At 36.9% G+C, this 14,640-nt stretch overlaps 1 protein-coding gene across 1 annotated transcript in view; it reads left to right on the top strand.

Annotated features, from left to right (window-relative positions):
* HTRA1 (HtrA serine peptidase 1) overlaps positions 1-14,283 on the top strand; it is a 67,903-nt gene extending 53,620 nt beyond the window's left edge. The window contains exons 4-9 of the mRNA XM_074233448.1: positions 3,225-3,419; positions 5,538-5,570; positions 9,597-9,711; positions 9,935-9,992; positions 11,594-11,689; positions 13,578-14,283. Coding sequence (XP_074089549.1) covers positions 3,225-3,419; positions 5,538-5,570; positions 9,597-9,711; positions 9,935-9,992; positions 11,594-11,689; positions 13,578-13,746 — 666 coding nt within the window. The 3' untranslated portion in view covers positions 13,747-14,283. The remainder of the gene's footprint in view (positions 1-3,224; positions 3,420-5,537; positions 5,571-9,596; positions 9,712-9,934; positions 9,993-11,593; positions 11,690-13,577) is intronic.
* Positions 14,284-14,640: the final 357 nt, after the last annotated feature.

Genomic DNA, 14,640 nt, shown 5'->3' with positions numbered 1-14,640 from the left:
GAGCACATAGAGTGTCCACTTGTTATTGTGAGTCTTGGAGAAGCATTATTAAAAAAATGCTCCAAGACATAGCTGAGCAGAAGAGTGATGTAGGGAGGAAGGGATAAGAGATATATAGCCCAAATGCTGCCCTACTATGTTTGATATATTTAGAGAATCTCGGGCATATCGGGGAGTTAGCTACTTGAAATTTGATTAGATGATCCTTTTCTGAATGTTCCCAGTTCAGATTGTCATACATTAGTGCCTATTAGTCCCTGTAGATCTTATTCTTGCTGTAAATTCTCTACAGAAGGTATGTAGCTACAAAATATTTTTTGCACATCTGCTTTCATTAAGGGAGACTGTAGAAATCGTTATTATTGTTGTTGTTATTAGGAATAGGGACTGGATTTGGAATTTCATTAGTTTCCTGAGGGTAGAAACTCCCTCTACTGATGTATATTGGTTTCTTTTCTGCAAATTATACTTTAGTTTTGAAGAGTTGCTGGGGTATTGAGAGGTTAAATAACTTGCCCCAGGTCATAGAGTAAGTGTCAGAGCTGAGACTTGAGTCCATGTCTTCTTGACTTTGAGGTCAGTTCCCTAAAAGACTTTCTATCCATCAATAATGATCATAGAAATAGCTAACATTTACTGAGTTCTAATGTTAATAAAGCTTTTTATATATCCATCAACTCATCTGATTCTCCCAATGACTTGAGGAGGTAGGTGTAAGTATTTTCACCTCTCTTTTATAGATGTGGAAGATGATATGATATTCCAGGTTTCCAACTCATATTCCCCTGACTCTCCAGCCTGTCACCTAAGACTCTGGGTCACCATCCTGATTTATAGCTGGATCCCAGGGCTTGTTGTTATGTCTACTGTCATTCTCCTCAAGTCTTTGCTCTGATAGAAGTGGTTTGTTGCTGATGACTGGGAATCTGCTGATCCTTTTCCTTAAATCCCTTAACTCCTGAAAGTCTCAAGCCACCTCCACTCTTCAGCCAGCATCAGGTCTTCACAACCTAGTGGTTTCTCTGAGGAGATCTCATTCCAAGAAGCAGGCAGCTGAGCACACATTTAGAAGTCCTCTATCTAACAAAGCACTGTGCTGACTCCTAACCTGCTCTGATTGCTGGAGAAAATCATTCCTTGGCAGGGGTCACTGGCCCCTGGCCATTGTAAACATTCAGTTTTGGGAAATCTCTGGAGCCCTGTTGGACTCAAATGATCTTCAAGAGCACATCAACTATGTAGGGAATGTTGTATGTGCTTGCATTTCTGGACAAGCTGGAAGTACCAGAAAGCAACTCCACTCTGTTGGGAAGAGACATATTATAGTGTAAACCTGGGATTTTCAGCTGTGAGGCCAGGTGAACTCTGAGCTTCTTGATAACTATTCCATAGGTAATGGTTCTCATCCATTTTGCTGTTCTACATGTAGAGGAGGCAATAGAGTATGGTGAAAGCCCCTCCACTAAGCCTGAGTTTGTAGTTCAGAGGTTCTGGGTTTGACTTGCCTGACCCCTCCTCAGTACTCATTTGACTTTCCTTATCTGTAGAATGAGGGGGTTAGTCCAATGTCTTTCTGGCTCTAATTCTCATGATCCCCTGTGGAAGTTAATATTCTTACTCCTCCAATCTCTGAAGCAACTTTTATTTCTTGAAGGTTTCTTTTTCTTTCCCCTCATGTCCTTCCCTTCCCTTTCCTGTTATGTTTTTTTGATTGATTGTATCACCAATGCTTAGTCCAGTGTCCAGCATGTCATAAGAGCTTATTGGATTATTCCTTCCTTAACTACCTCTTTGAAACTTGATTCTTGCTCAGCTTTTGCACCTTTGGTGGAGTTGAGGAGAACAGCTCTTTTCTGAGGTTGATGAGCACAGAATAGACGTTTGCTGAGTTCCAGTTGGATTAAGGATCTAGGTCAAGCCTCCCCTTTTGGGAAAACATCTAGATCCAGGCAGCTGCTTGCTTTAATTAACTCAGTAAAGAGTGAAATCACTCAGGAGACTTGTTTGGCTCAGAACTGGGGCTGAGGTTGAATGTCCTTAGGTAGTCTTACACTTTCCTCTTAAGGTAGCAGATTATTCTCTTCTATGAGTGTGAATTGATACTCATTGTTCCCCTAAGATTAAGGAGAATTATGGAGTTTTACTTTGTCATGTTTCAGACCTAAAAATAGTGATTTGGAATTCACAGGTATGTCTTGACTTTATGTAGCCATTTACCAGTCTCAGTTTCCTTAGTGGATTGGCTATTCTGGACTGGGGAGTAGTGAAATTGCAGATTATTTGACTTCTATATACAGCTCTCTCCACTATGATTTGTCTGTCTGAGTTTTGGCAGTAAAGGGAAATAACCATAAAATTTGACTACTTTTTTTCTCTTTCCTTTTCAATTGTGCTCTATAAGTAAATTTTAACCTAAACTGAGGTAGTTAGTTTTTGTCCCCCCTTTCCTTCTCAGTAATACCATTACTTTGTTTAAGAGTAGAAAAAGTAAACCAGTGTAACATTGATTCTGTGCTTCATTAGTTGAAGTTCAGCTGAATTCACCCAATAATATAAGATCATATCATTAATAAGATATGTTTTCCATCACTTGGCATCTTTGCCAGACAGACACCTGAGACAGGGTTTTATTCATTTTCTCATCACCTGCCTGGATCACTGATGGATGATGGATAAATGGATAAATGGTTGGGAAGAGACAAGACTTGAGAAACCCTGAGAGCTCATAATCTGCCCCCCCCAGGGGTTGAGTCTGATGATTTTGTGGTGCTTAATCACTAACTCCTATTGCTCACTTTTCCTTTACAAAGATGTGAAATCTATTGTCTTTTTGCCTTGTTTCCTAATCTCTCCCCTGGCCCAGGAACAACCATAGCAAGTGTGTATTAATCATTTCAAGATGTTATCAGAAACAGAAATGCACCATAGCCCTAAGACATTTTCCTTGGCAGGCAGAACACAAATATTCATGTGTTTTATAATAGCTTATGATTTATTGGGTACAGGTTGTGGAAAAGGAAGTTTTATTCTCCTAGGATTGTATACCTCTCCTGGAAAACACAGGGAATCTGGTTATCATTTGCAACTGCCAGAAATGCCTAGCTGAACCCAGTGGTCTGCCATCTCCTTTGTGCAGTGTGATATCTAGGAGTGTGGTCCTTAGGTAGTCTGTCTTGTTTTTAGAGGAAAGACATGTGCAATTAAAAAAAAATTATTGTTTATAGGGAAAGCTGCCAGTCCTTCTTCTTGGTCGATCCTCAGAACTGAGGCCTGGAGAGTTTGTGGTTGCAATTGGAAGTCCATTTTCACTTCAAAATACAGTGACTACTGGCATTGTTAGTACCACCCAACGAGGAGGAAAAGAATTAGGGCTACGGAATTCAGACATGGACTACATTCAGACAGATGCCATCATCAATGTAAGTCTTGGTTCTTGTTCGCCTGATTCTGGGTAAACCAGTGGAGCCCAATGGTTATGATAACATTGCTTTTTCCTCCCAAAAACTTAGGATTAGGAATGCAGAAGGCCTCCTCTTGAATCTGAAGTCTTGAGTTAAAATACCAACTTTTCTGCTTATTTACTTATCCGACATTGGGAAAATCTAACATTAAGTTCAGGGGGTGTGGTTAATTTTTTTTTGTCCCTTTGACAGTTTGGATTCCTTCTCTGAATAATATTTTTAATGAATAAAATAGAATTATAAAGATAAACAATTATATTGAAATACAGTTAGCAAAATATTGAAAATAATTTCAAAGACCTTGAGATAAAAATTCCTGCTTAGCTTCTTCTATTCAGTGAAGGAAAGAAGCTAATTTCCTTCTAAGGTTCCTCTCAATTCAAAATTTATTAGGTAGAAGCAATCGTTTTAGAAAATAGTTAAGTTTATCAGCATTCTTTTTAAACCTCTGAAGCAGTCACCCAGGATTGTCATTGTAATCCATCAGATGACATGCAAAGTAAACCTACTATTTGATAATGGGCAGATTTCCTCTTGTGGATTCTTCCTAGTCTTTGATAGTAAGCATTTGTATCTGTATAATACTTTAAATGATCAAAAATACTTTTCTCATGATCAGTCTTTTGAGGTAGATAGTGCAAATATTACAGATAAGGAAACTGAGTCTTGGAGAAGTTAAGTGACCTGTCCAGGGTCATATTGCTTGTTAGTGTTGGAACAAATTCAGCAATAATGTCTGATAGAGGACTTTATATATATTATGCTGTTTTGGTTCCAAAATATCTTTATGAAACTTGGATAGAGATAGTATAGCAGAATAGAGACCTAATATTGGAGTTAGTAAATAATTAAGGGGTCAGGTCCCAAACAGACACATATGATCTGTGAGTCCTGGGGCAAGTCATATAACTTCTCAATGCTTCCAAGTAATTTTCCAGGTCTTTTGAGTCATAGAAAAGAAATGCTGACCTGCATTGATATTTCTCCAAGAGCTCCTTATACCAGTGAAATCACAAATCTAGTCCTACCCAACCCCAACAACCACAAAAGAGTAATAATTAAAATGCCTTAATATAACCCTGTGAAGTGAGTACTACAAGTATTATTTTTTCCACTTTACAGATGAGTAAACAAGATAATTTCTTTAAAAATATTCTTAATTAGTAAATGTCAGAAGCTGGGTTTGAACTACAAAACTTGAGCTCTTTCAAATATGGTAACTCACAAACTCACCCAATCCCTTCACTCCTACCCTGGCTTTCTAGGAAGACATTGGTCCTTGGTGATTTTTTTTTGAGGCAATCTGTAGAGCAGCCCCCCAATTTTGCCAATAATTGGCAAGTTTTGAACTCTGGGGTTATAGTTTAAGTTCTGGAGGTTTTTCATTTATTTTCTGAAAAATGTGATCACTCCTTTCCTAATAGGCACAGCATGAAGCTGTCACCCAGTCTATTAGATTTGTCTTGCTAGAATGAAGCCAGAGATTTTCCTGTACTTTTGTTCCAAGCAATTTTTAAGAAATCATATTTTCCACCTTCAAATTTCTCCTCATAGGATTGATTTTCTGAAAGCCATTTTTCTCGTTGGACCAATTTCTAAGAAACACGATGCGCTCTTAGGCACTCTTTGCTTCTAACTAGCAGGCTGTATTCCCAAGCTTTCCTGACATCAGGGTTGTTGAGACATGAAGTAATGGAAATAAAATGGAGCCAGGTTAACTCTATGCTCCCACGACAGGGCAGAGGTAAAAACAAATGAGTGTTCTTTGGATTTTAAATAAAGTAAAATCTTATTGCCTTCTAGAAAGCGTGTGGGGGGATTTGTTTGTTACTTCATAGAGTAGACTCCTGAACTAAGTTTTCAAAAATGACCTGAACCTTTCCATTTACTTTCAGTGAGAAGTTAGATGATCGACAGGGCTGCAGTCTCAGGAAAGAATCATAATTCAGACTTGAGCCAAATCAGTAATGAATCTGGGTTTTGTACACTGAAAACTGCCAGGCTCTAGATGCAAGAAGTGGACTGTGAGTGCATTGACAGAAGTTATCCTAATCCTTTAATTTTTGTTTATTTCAGTATGGAAACTCGGGAGGCCCCTTAGTAAATCTGGTAAGTCTTTTAAAATATTAATATTATGATATTTACTTAATGTTGGATAAACTATTTTTAAAACGATATTTGACAAAGAAGTGTCTGCATTTCCATTTAGCACTTGTTCTGTGAACATCCTAGATCATTATGAATTTACATAGGTGGATGCAGTCTGGAAAATCTGAGTTCTAATCTAGTCTCAGATGTTTTTTAGCTCTGTGACCTTGGGCAAGTCATTTAATCTCTGTTTGTCTCCATTTCCCCATTTTATGAATGGGGATAACAATAATACCTAACTCCTAGAGGTGGTAATGAGGACAAAAGGAAATAATGTTTGTACACTGCTTTGCCATTAAGTCTACAGAGGGCAGATAGCATTCCTGCTTACTTTTCTGACTATGGCTTAAACACATTAAAATGTAATTGAGAAATACTTAACATAATAAATAAAAATGAGTAGAATTCAGGTAATGTTAATATGTGGTTTTCTAAGTCGAATCATGGCCCACAGTCAGGGATCCTTACATACAGGTTAGTGGCCACCTATTCTATTTAAGTTTAATACCACTGATCTCAGCCCACTTTTATCTGACAAAGAAGAACTAGCAAGGAGGTTTCCAGCCTTTGTTGGGAGAGCTCCAGGTAAGAGGAAGCCAATACTTTTCTGAGTTCATCGTTCTTCTGATAATTCTCAAGTCATATCAAGAAAATAAGTATTTCAATATTTACCATGTACAATGCACCATAAGTGGATAGAGTGCTAGGTCTGGAGTCAAGAACACTTATCTTCTTGAGTTCAAATTTGGTCTCAGTCTTTTACTACTAGTATGACCCTGGGCAAGTCACTTAACCCAAATTTGCCTCAGTTTCCTCATCTGCAAAATAAGCTGGAGAAGGAAATGACAAACCAATACCAGGAAAATTCCCAGTAGGGTCCTAGATATAACTGAAAAATGACTGAAAAAACAAAACAAAACAAAAAACGTGCACTCTGCTAAGGCCTAGCTAGGGATACAAAGAAAGGAAAAACACAACCTAACAGACTTTGCTCTCAAGAAGCTCACAAACTAACATTAGAAATTTTCCCCTTAATATTGATTCAGTTAATTTGTCTCTGAAATCTCCCCCCAATCTCTCTTGTCTTCTTTTCTGCCTTCAAATTAAACCTATTTCCTTATCCATGTGACTGCTGACAAAGACATGTCTTTTCTTCTTTGATTCTTTTAATTGATCCTCATGGGTTAATATTGAGGTCCTTCACCAAACCTAGTTGACCTTTTCTGAACATTATCTAATTTAGGATTAGCCTTTCTAAACTGTGCAAACAAGAATTAAAGCTAAAATACCTGGTCTCATCTAAAAGTTGGCTTCAGATAAGGAATTTATTGCCTAAGGGTCCAGAGAAATTTCAAGTGATCTGATGTCTTCCTGATCAAAGGTCATAGGATTATAGAATATTAAATCTAGACTGCTTTTTAGACATCACATAGTCCTATGATCTATTTTTTTACTTCTAAGGGAACCGAGATTCAAAGAAGTTTGTCTCTTATAAGTCATAACATAGGTGAGCAGGAACAGATAAAATCCAGTTTTCTGATTCCTATTTCATTATTTTTTCCTTCTTCTTTAAAGATCTAAAGATATTTTATGGAATTTGCATTTTAAAAAGAAAAGTATTTGCCAATTATGGTTTTTGGAGATGGCAATTTGCCTTTGTAATCCCATGTTTGACAAACATTAATCAATCTATTAAGACTAATGTTTTAATAATGCATCTCCTTCACCTTAATTGTAATAAATATACATAGTTGAGCAAAATAAATTTTCCCCACTCAGTCACAAGGTAGATATCAGGCTTTATCACATCAACCTCAGGAATCATTGTTATCTATCTATCTATCTATCTATCTATCTCTATCTATCTGTCTATCTATCTATCTATTTATCTATCTATCTATTTATTTATTTATTTTTGCAAGGCAATGAGGATAAGTTCCTTGTCCAAGGCCATACAGCTAGGTAATTATTAAGTGTCTGAGGTCGGATTTGAACTCAGGTCTTCCTGACTCCAGGGCTGGTGCTCTATCTACTGTGCCACCTAGCTGCTCCCATCCTTTGGAATTATTGTTGGCCATCATTGGTCATCATTTTAGTTTGTCAGAGTTCTTAAGTCTTTTAAAGTTATTTGTCTTTATAATGTTAATATATCAGTTATACTCCTGACTGCACAGGCAAAACTGAAAGCTCCTAACCTCAAAGAACTTAAGTTCTATCAGAGAGATAACATGTATACATTTAAACTTATAAAAAATGCAAAAATTAAATACATGATATTTTTATTGGGAAGAGATCACCATTGGTGGGAGGGGGTGAAAGTGGATTGGTAAAAGTGCAATGAGAGAAGTGCCCCTTGAACTGAAGTTTGTGTATGAGGAACAGCAAGAAGACCAGTTTGACTGCACTGTAGAATGCACGAAAGGAAGTGATAGATAATAAACGTAAAAGGCTTATTATAGGTTGGAGGCAGGTTGTAAAAAGATTTAAGTAAATGACCCTACGTATAAAAGGGAGTCATTGGAGCTTATTTAACAAAGGAGTAGCACCATCAGAACTGTGTTTTAGGCTTATCACTTTTTCCATCAGGATGTATTGACATATGGAAAAACTCAAGGTAGGGAGACAAAGGAGGTGACTATTATAGTCTAGGGTAGCTAGGTGCCCTAGTGGATAGAGAACCAACACTGGAGTCAGGAGTACTTAGGTTTAAATCTGGCCTTAGGCACTTGACACCTACTAGTTTTGTAACCTTGGGCAAGTCACTTAACCCTGATCACCTCACATTCAGGGTCATCTCCAGTTGTCCTGATCCATATCTGTCCACTTGGACCCAGAAAGTAAGACTGGGGACTTAGCACAGCATCCCCTCACTCAAATCCAATTCACATGGCTGACATGACATCATTTCCTTGATATCATGGTCTTTTCCAAGAATGAAAGCTAAATACCATTACTATTATCATCATTATAATCATCACATTATATAGTCTAGTCAAGGAGTGGTATGAGCTGGAACAACATGGTGGCTATGTGAGTGCAATCTAAAGGATGCATACAAGATTTGTGTGGGAAAAGGGAGGGTGAAATTGAATGAAAAGTATGTTGGTGACACCTTCCCAAGAAACAGAGATGTTCAGCACGCACCTTTCGACCTTTCCAGTCTTCTTACACCTTTCTACCTCAACACATATTCTTTGATCCATTGACAATGGCTTTCTGGATGTTACATCAATAAGACACCCCATTTCTCAGCTCGGGACATTTTCCTCTTTCGCTCATGGCAGGAACAGTTCCCCTCCCCCGCCCCCTTGCTTCAACTACTAACCTCCCTGGCTTCCTTTAAGCCCTGACTAAAATCCTATTTTCTACAGGAAAACTTCCCTAACCTATCTTATTTCCAGTGTTCTCTCTTTTTATTATTTCTTATTTATCTAGTATATAGTTCATTTTGGGCACATGTTGTCTTCTGGATAGTGACTATTGCCTTGGAAGAATCAATACACCTTAGTACCTCTTAATTCTAGGTGCCTTCCCTCTGCTAATTATTTTCTTTTATGCTGATTATAGATTGTTTTGTATATGTCTTTTTTTCCCCTCATTAGATTGTAAGTTCCTTGAGAGTAGGGACTGTTTTTTGCCTCTTTATTTTAATCTCTAGTTTCTTATAAATAGTAAGTTCTTAGTACATGTTTTATTGAAAGAATGAAAGAAGTGATGAGTTTTTGGGGAAAAGATAATCAGTTTGGAGATATTGAATCCAGTTTGAAATATCTAAAAGGTAATTGATTATGTGGGACTGGTTTTCTGAAAAGAAAAGGAATTACTATGCAGTGTGTTGGAGTTATAATTCAATATTTGAATTACTTCCTGCTTCTGAACTTCTGCCAGCAGGAACTGATCTAATATGTTTCTTAAGGTTACTAGCAAAATTTTCCATTTTTATTTTTTAAAAATATATTTATTAAACTACTTATCTTTTTATTTCAGGATGGTGAAGTGATTGGAATTAATACCTTAAAAGTGACTGCTGGGATCTCCTTTGCAATCCCATCTGATAAAATTAAGAAGTTCTTAACTGAATCCCATGACAGACAGGCTAAAGGTATGATATCACCATATCTCTGTAGAGCCAATAGAGAGCATGAGATCAGAGTTCCAGCCTCCCTTGCATGGATCAAACATCCACTGTTGCCCAGCCTCTTAGTAAGCCTCATAGAACCCTTTGAACCTAACTTCAAAACAGAGACTATGGTGCCAGGACACTTATTTGCTCTCCATGAACAACTAACTGGGATTGTTCTGTATTTTACCTTTTACTTTCATAGGAAAAGCTGTCACCAAGAAGAAATACATTGGAATTCGAATGATGTCACTTACATCTAGGTGAATAAACAGACTTTTATTTTACTTTTTAAAAATAATTCTGAGAGTTAACTTAAATTCACAGTGGTGTCCCTGAATGCCAGTGAAATTTTGTCTGAATCTTTCTAAATATTTAAGACTATTGATGTTATACCATATAATGTATTTAAAAAACCTTTTTTAAAATTTAGTTATTTAAGGCAATGGGGTTAAGTGACTTGCCCAAGGTCACACAGCTAGGCAATTATTAAGTGTCTGAAGCCAGATTTGAACTCAGGTACTCCTGACTCCAGGGCTGGTGCTCTACCCATTATGCAGCCTAGCTGCCCCTATATCATATAATATTAATTTATATTTATGAAGTACCTTGATCTTTTATCAGCTACTTCCTTTACAATAAGCCTATATAGTAGGAAACATAAGTAGTATTAATCTCTTTTTTTACAAATGAAGAAACTGAGGCACCAGAAGGTCATATGACATGTCTACAGTCTGATACCCAGAGCATTAACATCAATTGAGGTTATGATTCCAAGAACCATTGTTCTTTCCATGACTTCATGTTACCTAATATTCTTAAAGCATTTCCTTAAAATGAGAGCCTTTCCTAATATGATGTCAGTACGTTTTTCAATGGTAACTTTTACAAAGCTGTTCTTAAAAATCTCAGGGCTTCAGTATCGATTAAAATGAAGAAACCTTCACAGGGAGGTGAGAGACTAGAAGGACTAGCCAGGAATTTAAATTGACTCTTATATTTTGTAACTTATTCTTTAAACCAACAAGAATTTTGTCCTATTCTTTGAAAGTCAGAGTTCGAGAGCAGTTTGGTTTTCCTTAATTCTTGTTTGTCTTTTATTCATTTCATTAAATATATATTTCTAAAAAAACTTCAAACACTGTCTTTCTCGCCCCAAGCAGAATACCTTGCCTTTCAAATATTATATTTTGCAGTGCTGAGTTTATGGGAGTTCATTGGTAGGAATGCTAGGTCAAGTACATTATTGTGTGATTGAAATGACCAGTGATTATTCCTTCCTCCCAAGTCTACTCCTATATTGAATAATTTAATTTTGATTTTTTACTTGTCCATGACAGGTTCATAAGAAGACTTTATGAAGACACCTGTCATGAGGGTTGGGTTCTACCTATTATTAATTAACAATTAAGAGCACTGGCTAAAGCTATGACCATTTTGTAAGGGATTACATATATGTGTGTATATATAGGTATATATATATATGTGTATGTATATATGGTTTTTCTGAGAGTTTTTGGGGAGAGTGGCAGGCATGCTAGTAGAGGGAAGTTGTATTTGGGATTAGCTAATAATTAGGTATTAACAGTAAAGCAATACTTTAGATCAAAACTCTAGTGATTGTAGAACCTGTAATTTGTGATCTATCAAAGCATTTAAAAAAATTAAGGTTAAATGGATAGGCATCTAGGTCTCTTAACCGAGGAAGGTGAGTAGGTATATCCTATTCCAACAATAACATAAGGAATAATAATAATAATAACAACAATTCACAGCCCTATTGTGCCTTATGATTTATAAAGTAGGCTGAATTGAAAACTGCACAGTTAGATTGATATGGATGATGTATTTTCTTCCTCCACAGTAAAGCTAAAGAACTGAAGGATCGTCATCGAGACTTCCCTGATGTCCTTTCTGGAGCTTATATCATAGAAGTAATTCCAGACACTCCAGCTGAAGCGTAAGTTAAAATTTTGTCCCTTGATATCCTGCCTTGATATCCCATGACTGACCCTTCAGTATAGTTTCTCTTAGACAGTTAGAATCATGTGGTTGTTATTTAACTAGTGACAAATGTGAGATCTCTGGTCCTATTCCTGCTGTGGAATCCAGCTTAGGATAAGGCTTGATTTGAGTTGCTTCAGACAGAGAAGAGGAAGGAGACCTCCTGTTCTCTAAAGGAATAACTTAACTTTTCTAACAGATGTGTAGGAAATCATTATGAGAATGTGATGGAACAATGATTTTGTCAGCATGGGGAGTTCCCCCATCTCAAAGTTCTTTCCACCAAAACAGCTTGAAATTCCATCTATTACAAGATTAAATCCTAGGGAATTGTCTGAAAAACAGATTGATTATGTGAGTTGTCTATGATCATATAGTTTGTAAATTTCAGAGATGGAATTTGAATTCAGATTTTCCTCACTCTAGACCCCCCCCACTCTATCCACCATGACATGTCTTCTCTGTAATGGACATGCAAGATTAAATCTTTTGAGAAGTTGGAGAGGGAAAAGAAATTCATTTTTTAAAATTTATTTATTTATTTAGTTAAGGCAATGGGATTAAATGACTTACCCAAGGTCACATAGTGAGGCAATTATTAAGTGTCTGAGGCCAGATTTGAATTCAGGTACTCCTGACTCCAGGACTGATGCTCTATCTACTGTGCCACCTAGCTGTCCCCAAGTAGTTCATTTTTAAGTGTCATATGAAAGGTAGTGACTGATCTGACAGTTGACATAATAGAAATAGAATCAGTATTTCCTGTGCTGATGATGACAGGAATATAGAGACACCATCCTATGTTAAAGTTAGAGGATCATCACTCTGAAGGAGTATTATGAAAGCAAAAGTGCACTGGTACAGAGGAAAAATTACTAAATTTGAAGTCAGAATACCTGGACTCAAACCTTGCCTTCCTTATTTAATACCATTGTGACATTGTACATATTGAGACATCAGTTTCTATATCTGAAAACAGTGGTTTAATTAAGATAATACCCAAGCTCCCATCTAGCTCTGAATCCTAAGGTTTTATAACACTGAGAAGATTGCTTAACTTCTCTCTGCCTTAATTTGCTCATCTATAAAATGAAGATTAAAATTACTTATACCAGTAACCCAATAGGATTGTTGGGGTAAATCGGTTTGTAAAGTGCCATATGAATACATACTACTTTTTTTTCTATAGATATAGTTTTGCTACATGGTTGGAAATGGCTTTATAGTTACTTCACCCTCTTACAAATTATTTGATTGATGTAGATTTGTCATGCTCATGCCAACCTTGCAAATTATTAACACTTTTGTATAAAATCAGCTATTTAATATTAGCCAGAAGAGTTTCAAGACTGCATTTCAACAATGGCAGTGACAGATGGTTTTGTATTTATTTCCTTTGAAGATTTTTTAGTGTTACTATTACTTATATTACTTACTATTACTTGCTAATACTAGCCCTGTTGGTTCTTGTCTGTGCTTTTCTTGGGAGGCAAAGGAGAAAGGGATATGAGGGGAATCTTAGTGGAACCTACCTGGCAAGTCTCAGCATTCATCCTGCCCAGTATAGGGATTGAAAAGAATTGTAGACCTTGGAGTCAGGAGAACTGAGTTGGAGGTCCAATTGTGGCATTTACTAGCTATTTGATACTGGGCACTCTTTGAGTGTTAGCTTCCTCATCTCCAATAAGATGGTGTTGGATTGGCTCATTTCTCTAATCCCTTCCTGCTCTAAATCTCATGATTTTTCCATCCCCTTTAGCTGAATTCCCTGTGAACAATATAGAGGGCTGAAAGTGAAGCAATGCAATGAATGATGAACTCATTTTTCTTCTTTTATGTTGCAGTGGAGGGCTCAAAGAAAATGATGTGATAATTAGCATAAATGGAAAATCTGTGGTCTCTGCCAATGATGTCAGTGATGTCATTAAAAAAGAAAGCACCCTCAACATGGTTGTTCGCAGAGGCAATGAAGACATTATGATCACAGTGATTCCTGAAGAAATCGATCCTTAGGTAAAAACACGAGCTGGATTCCGTGTTTTCTCTGAAGCCATTCCCAATCGACTGCTTTTAATGACTCTGTGCTGGTACAGGAAACATTGGACTTTTGACCAACATTTTGCTTGTTCAACAGAACAGCACTGGCCAACAAAATAACTTTTAATAGGTTTAAGGCAAAACAAATGTAATGTTACAGATACTCAGACAGTAATTATTTCCTTCTGTATCTTATGTACACAGCATTTTTTCTTTTGCCAACTTCATCTGTTCCTGCTTAGAGGGTCAGCATTTGTCCCTTTCTTTCTGCTAAGTCTTCATCTTAGCCTGACTAATGAAACTGAGCAAATAACTAATAAGAAGAGTGCCAAGTGGATTTCAAAACGGCACCTGGAGAGTGGAAGCACCACTGCAAGGACATCATCTATTGGAGATCAGGAGTGGGTGAATGCTGACTTAATGAACAGAATTTAGGCAGCTTCCTTTCAGAAGCCATGCTCCATTGGGAGGACTATGGCCTTTGAGTTAGAGCTATTAAAATACTTGTACATATTTTCTTCCTTGTGTCATTTATTTATCAACAGAAGGATATATTCTTTCTGAATTGATTGTTCTTGAGGTCATCTCATCAAACTACATCTGTACATATAGAGTTGAACTCATAGGATAACACATCAACTAGTTTAAGCCATTCTGCATCAGAGAGTGATTGCACTAGATGATCTCTGAGGTTTTTCCTAATTCTTTTCGATCAATCAGTGAACATTTATTAAGCTCCTACTATGTGTTAAGCACTGGACATACAGAAAGAGACAAAAGATTCCCCACCTTCAAGGAATTCATTCTAAAGGAAGAAACATTCTAAAGGAAGAAAGCAAAGTATAACCAGGATAAATAGGAAATAGCAGA

This window comes from Macrotis lagotis, chromosome 4, assembly GCF_037893015.1.
Source record: "Macrotis lagotis isolate mMagLag1 chromosome 4, bilby.v1.9.chrom.fasta, whole genome shotgun sequence".
NCBI lineage: Eukaryota > Metazoa > Chordata > Mammalia > Peramelemorphia > Peramelidae > Macrotis > Macrotis lagotis.
Note: the sequence above shows the minus strand (reverse complement) of the source record. Positions and strands in the feature narration are given on the sequence as shown.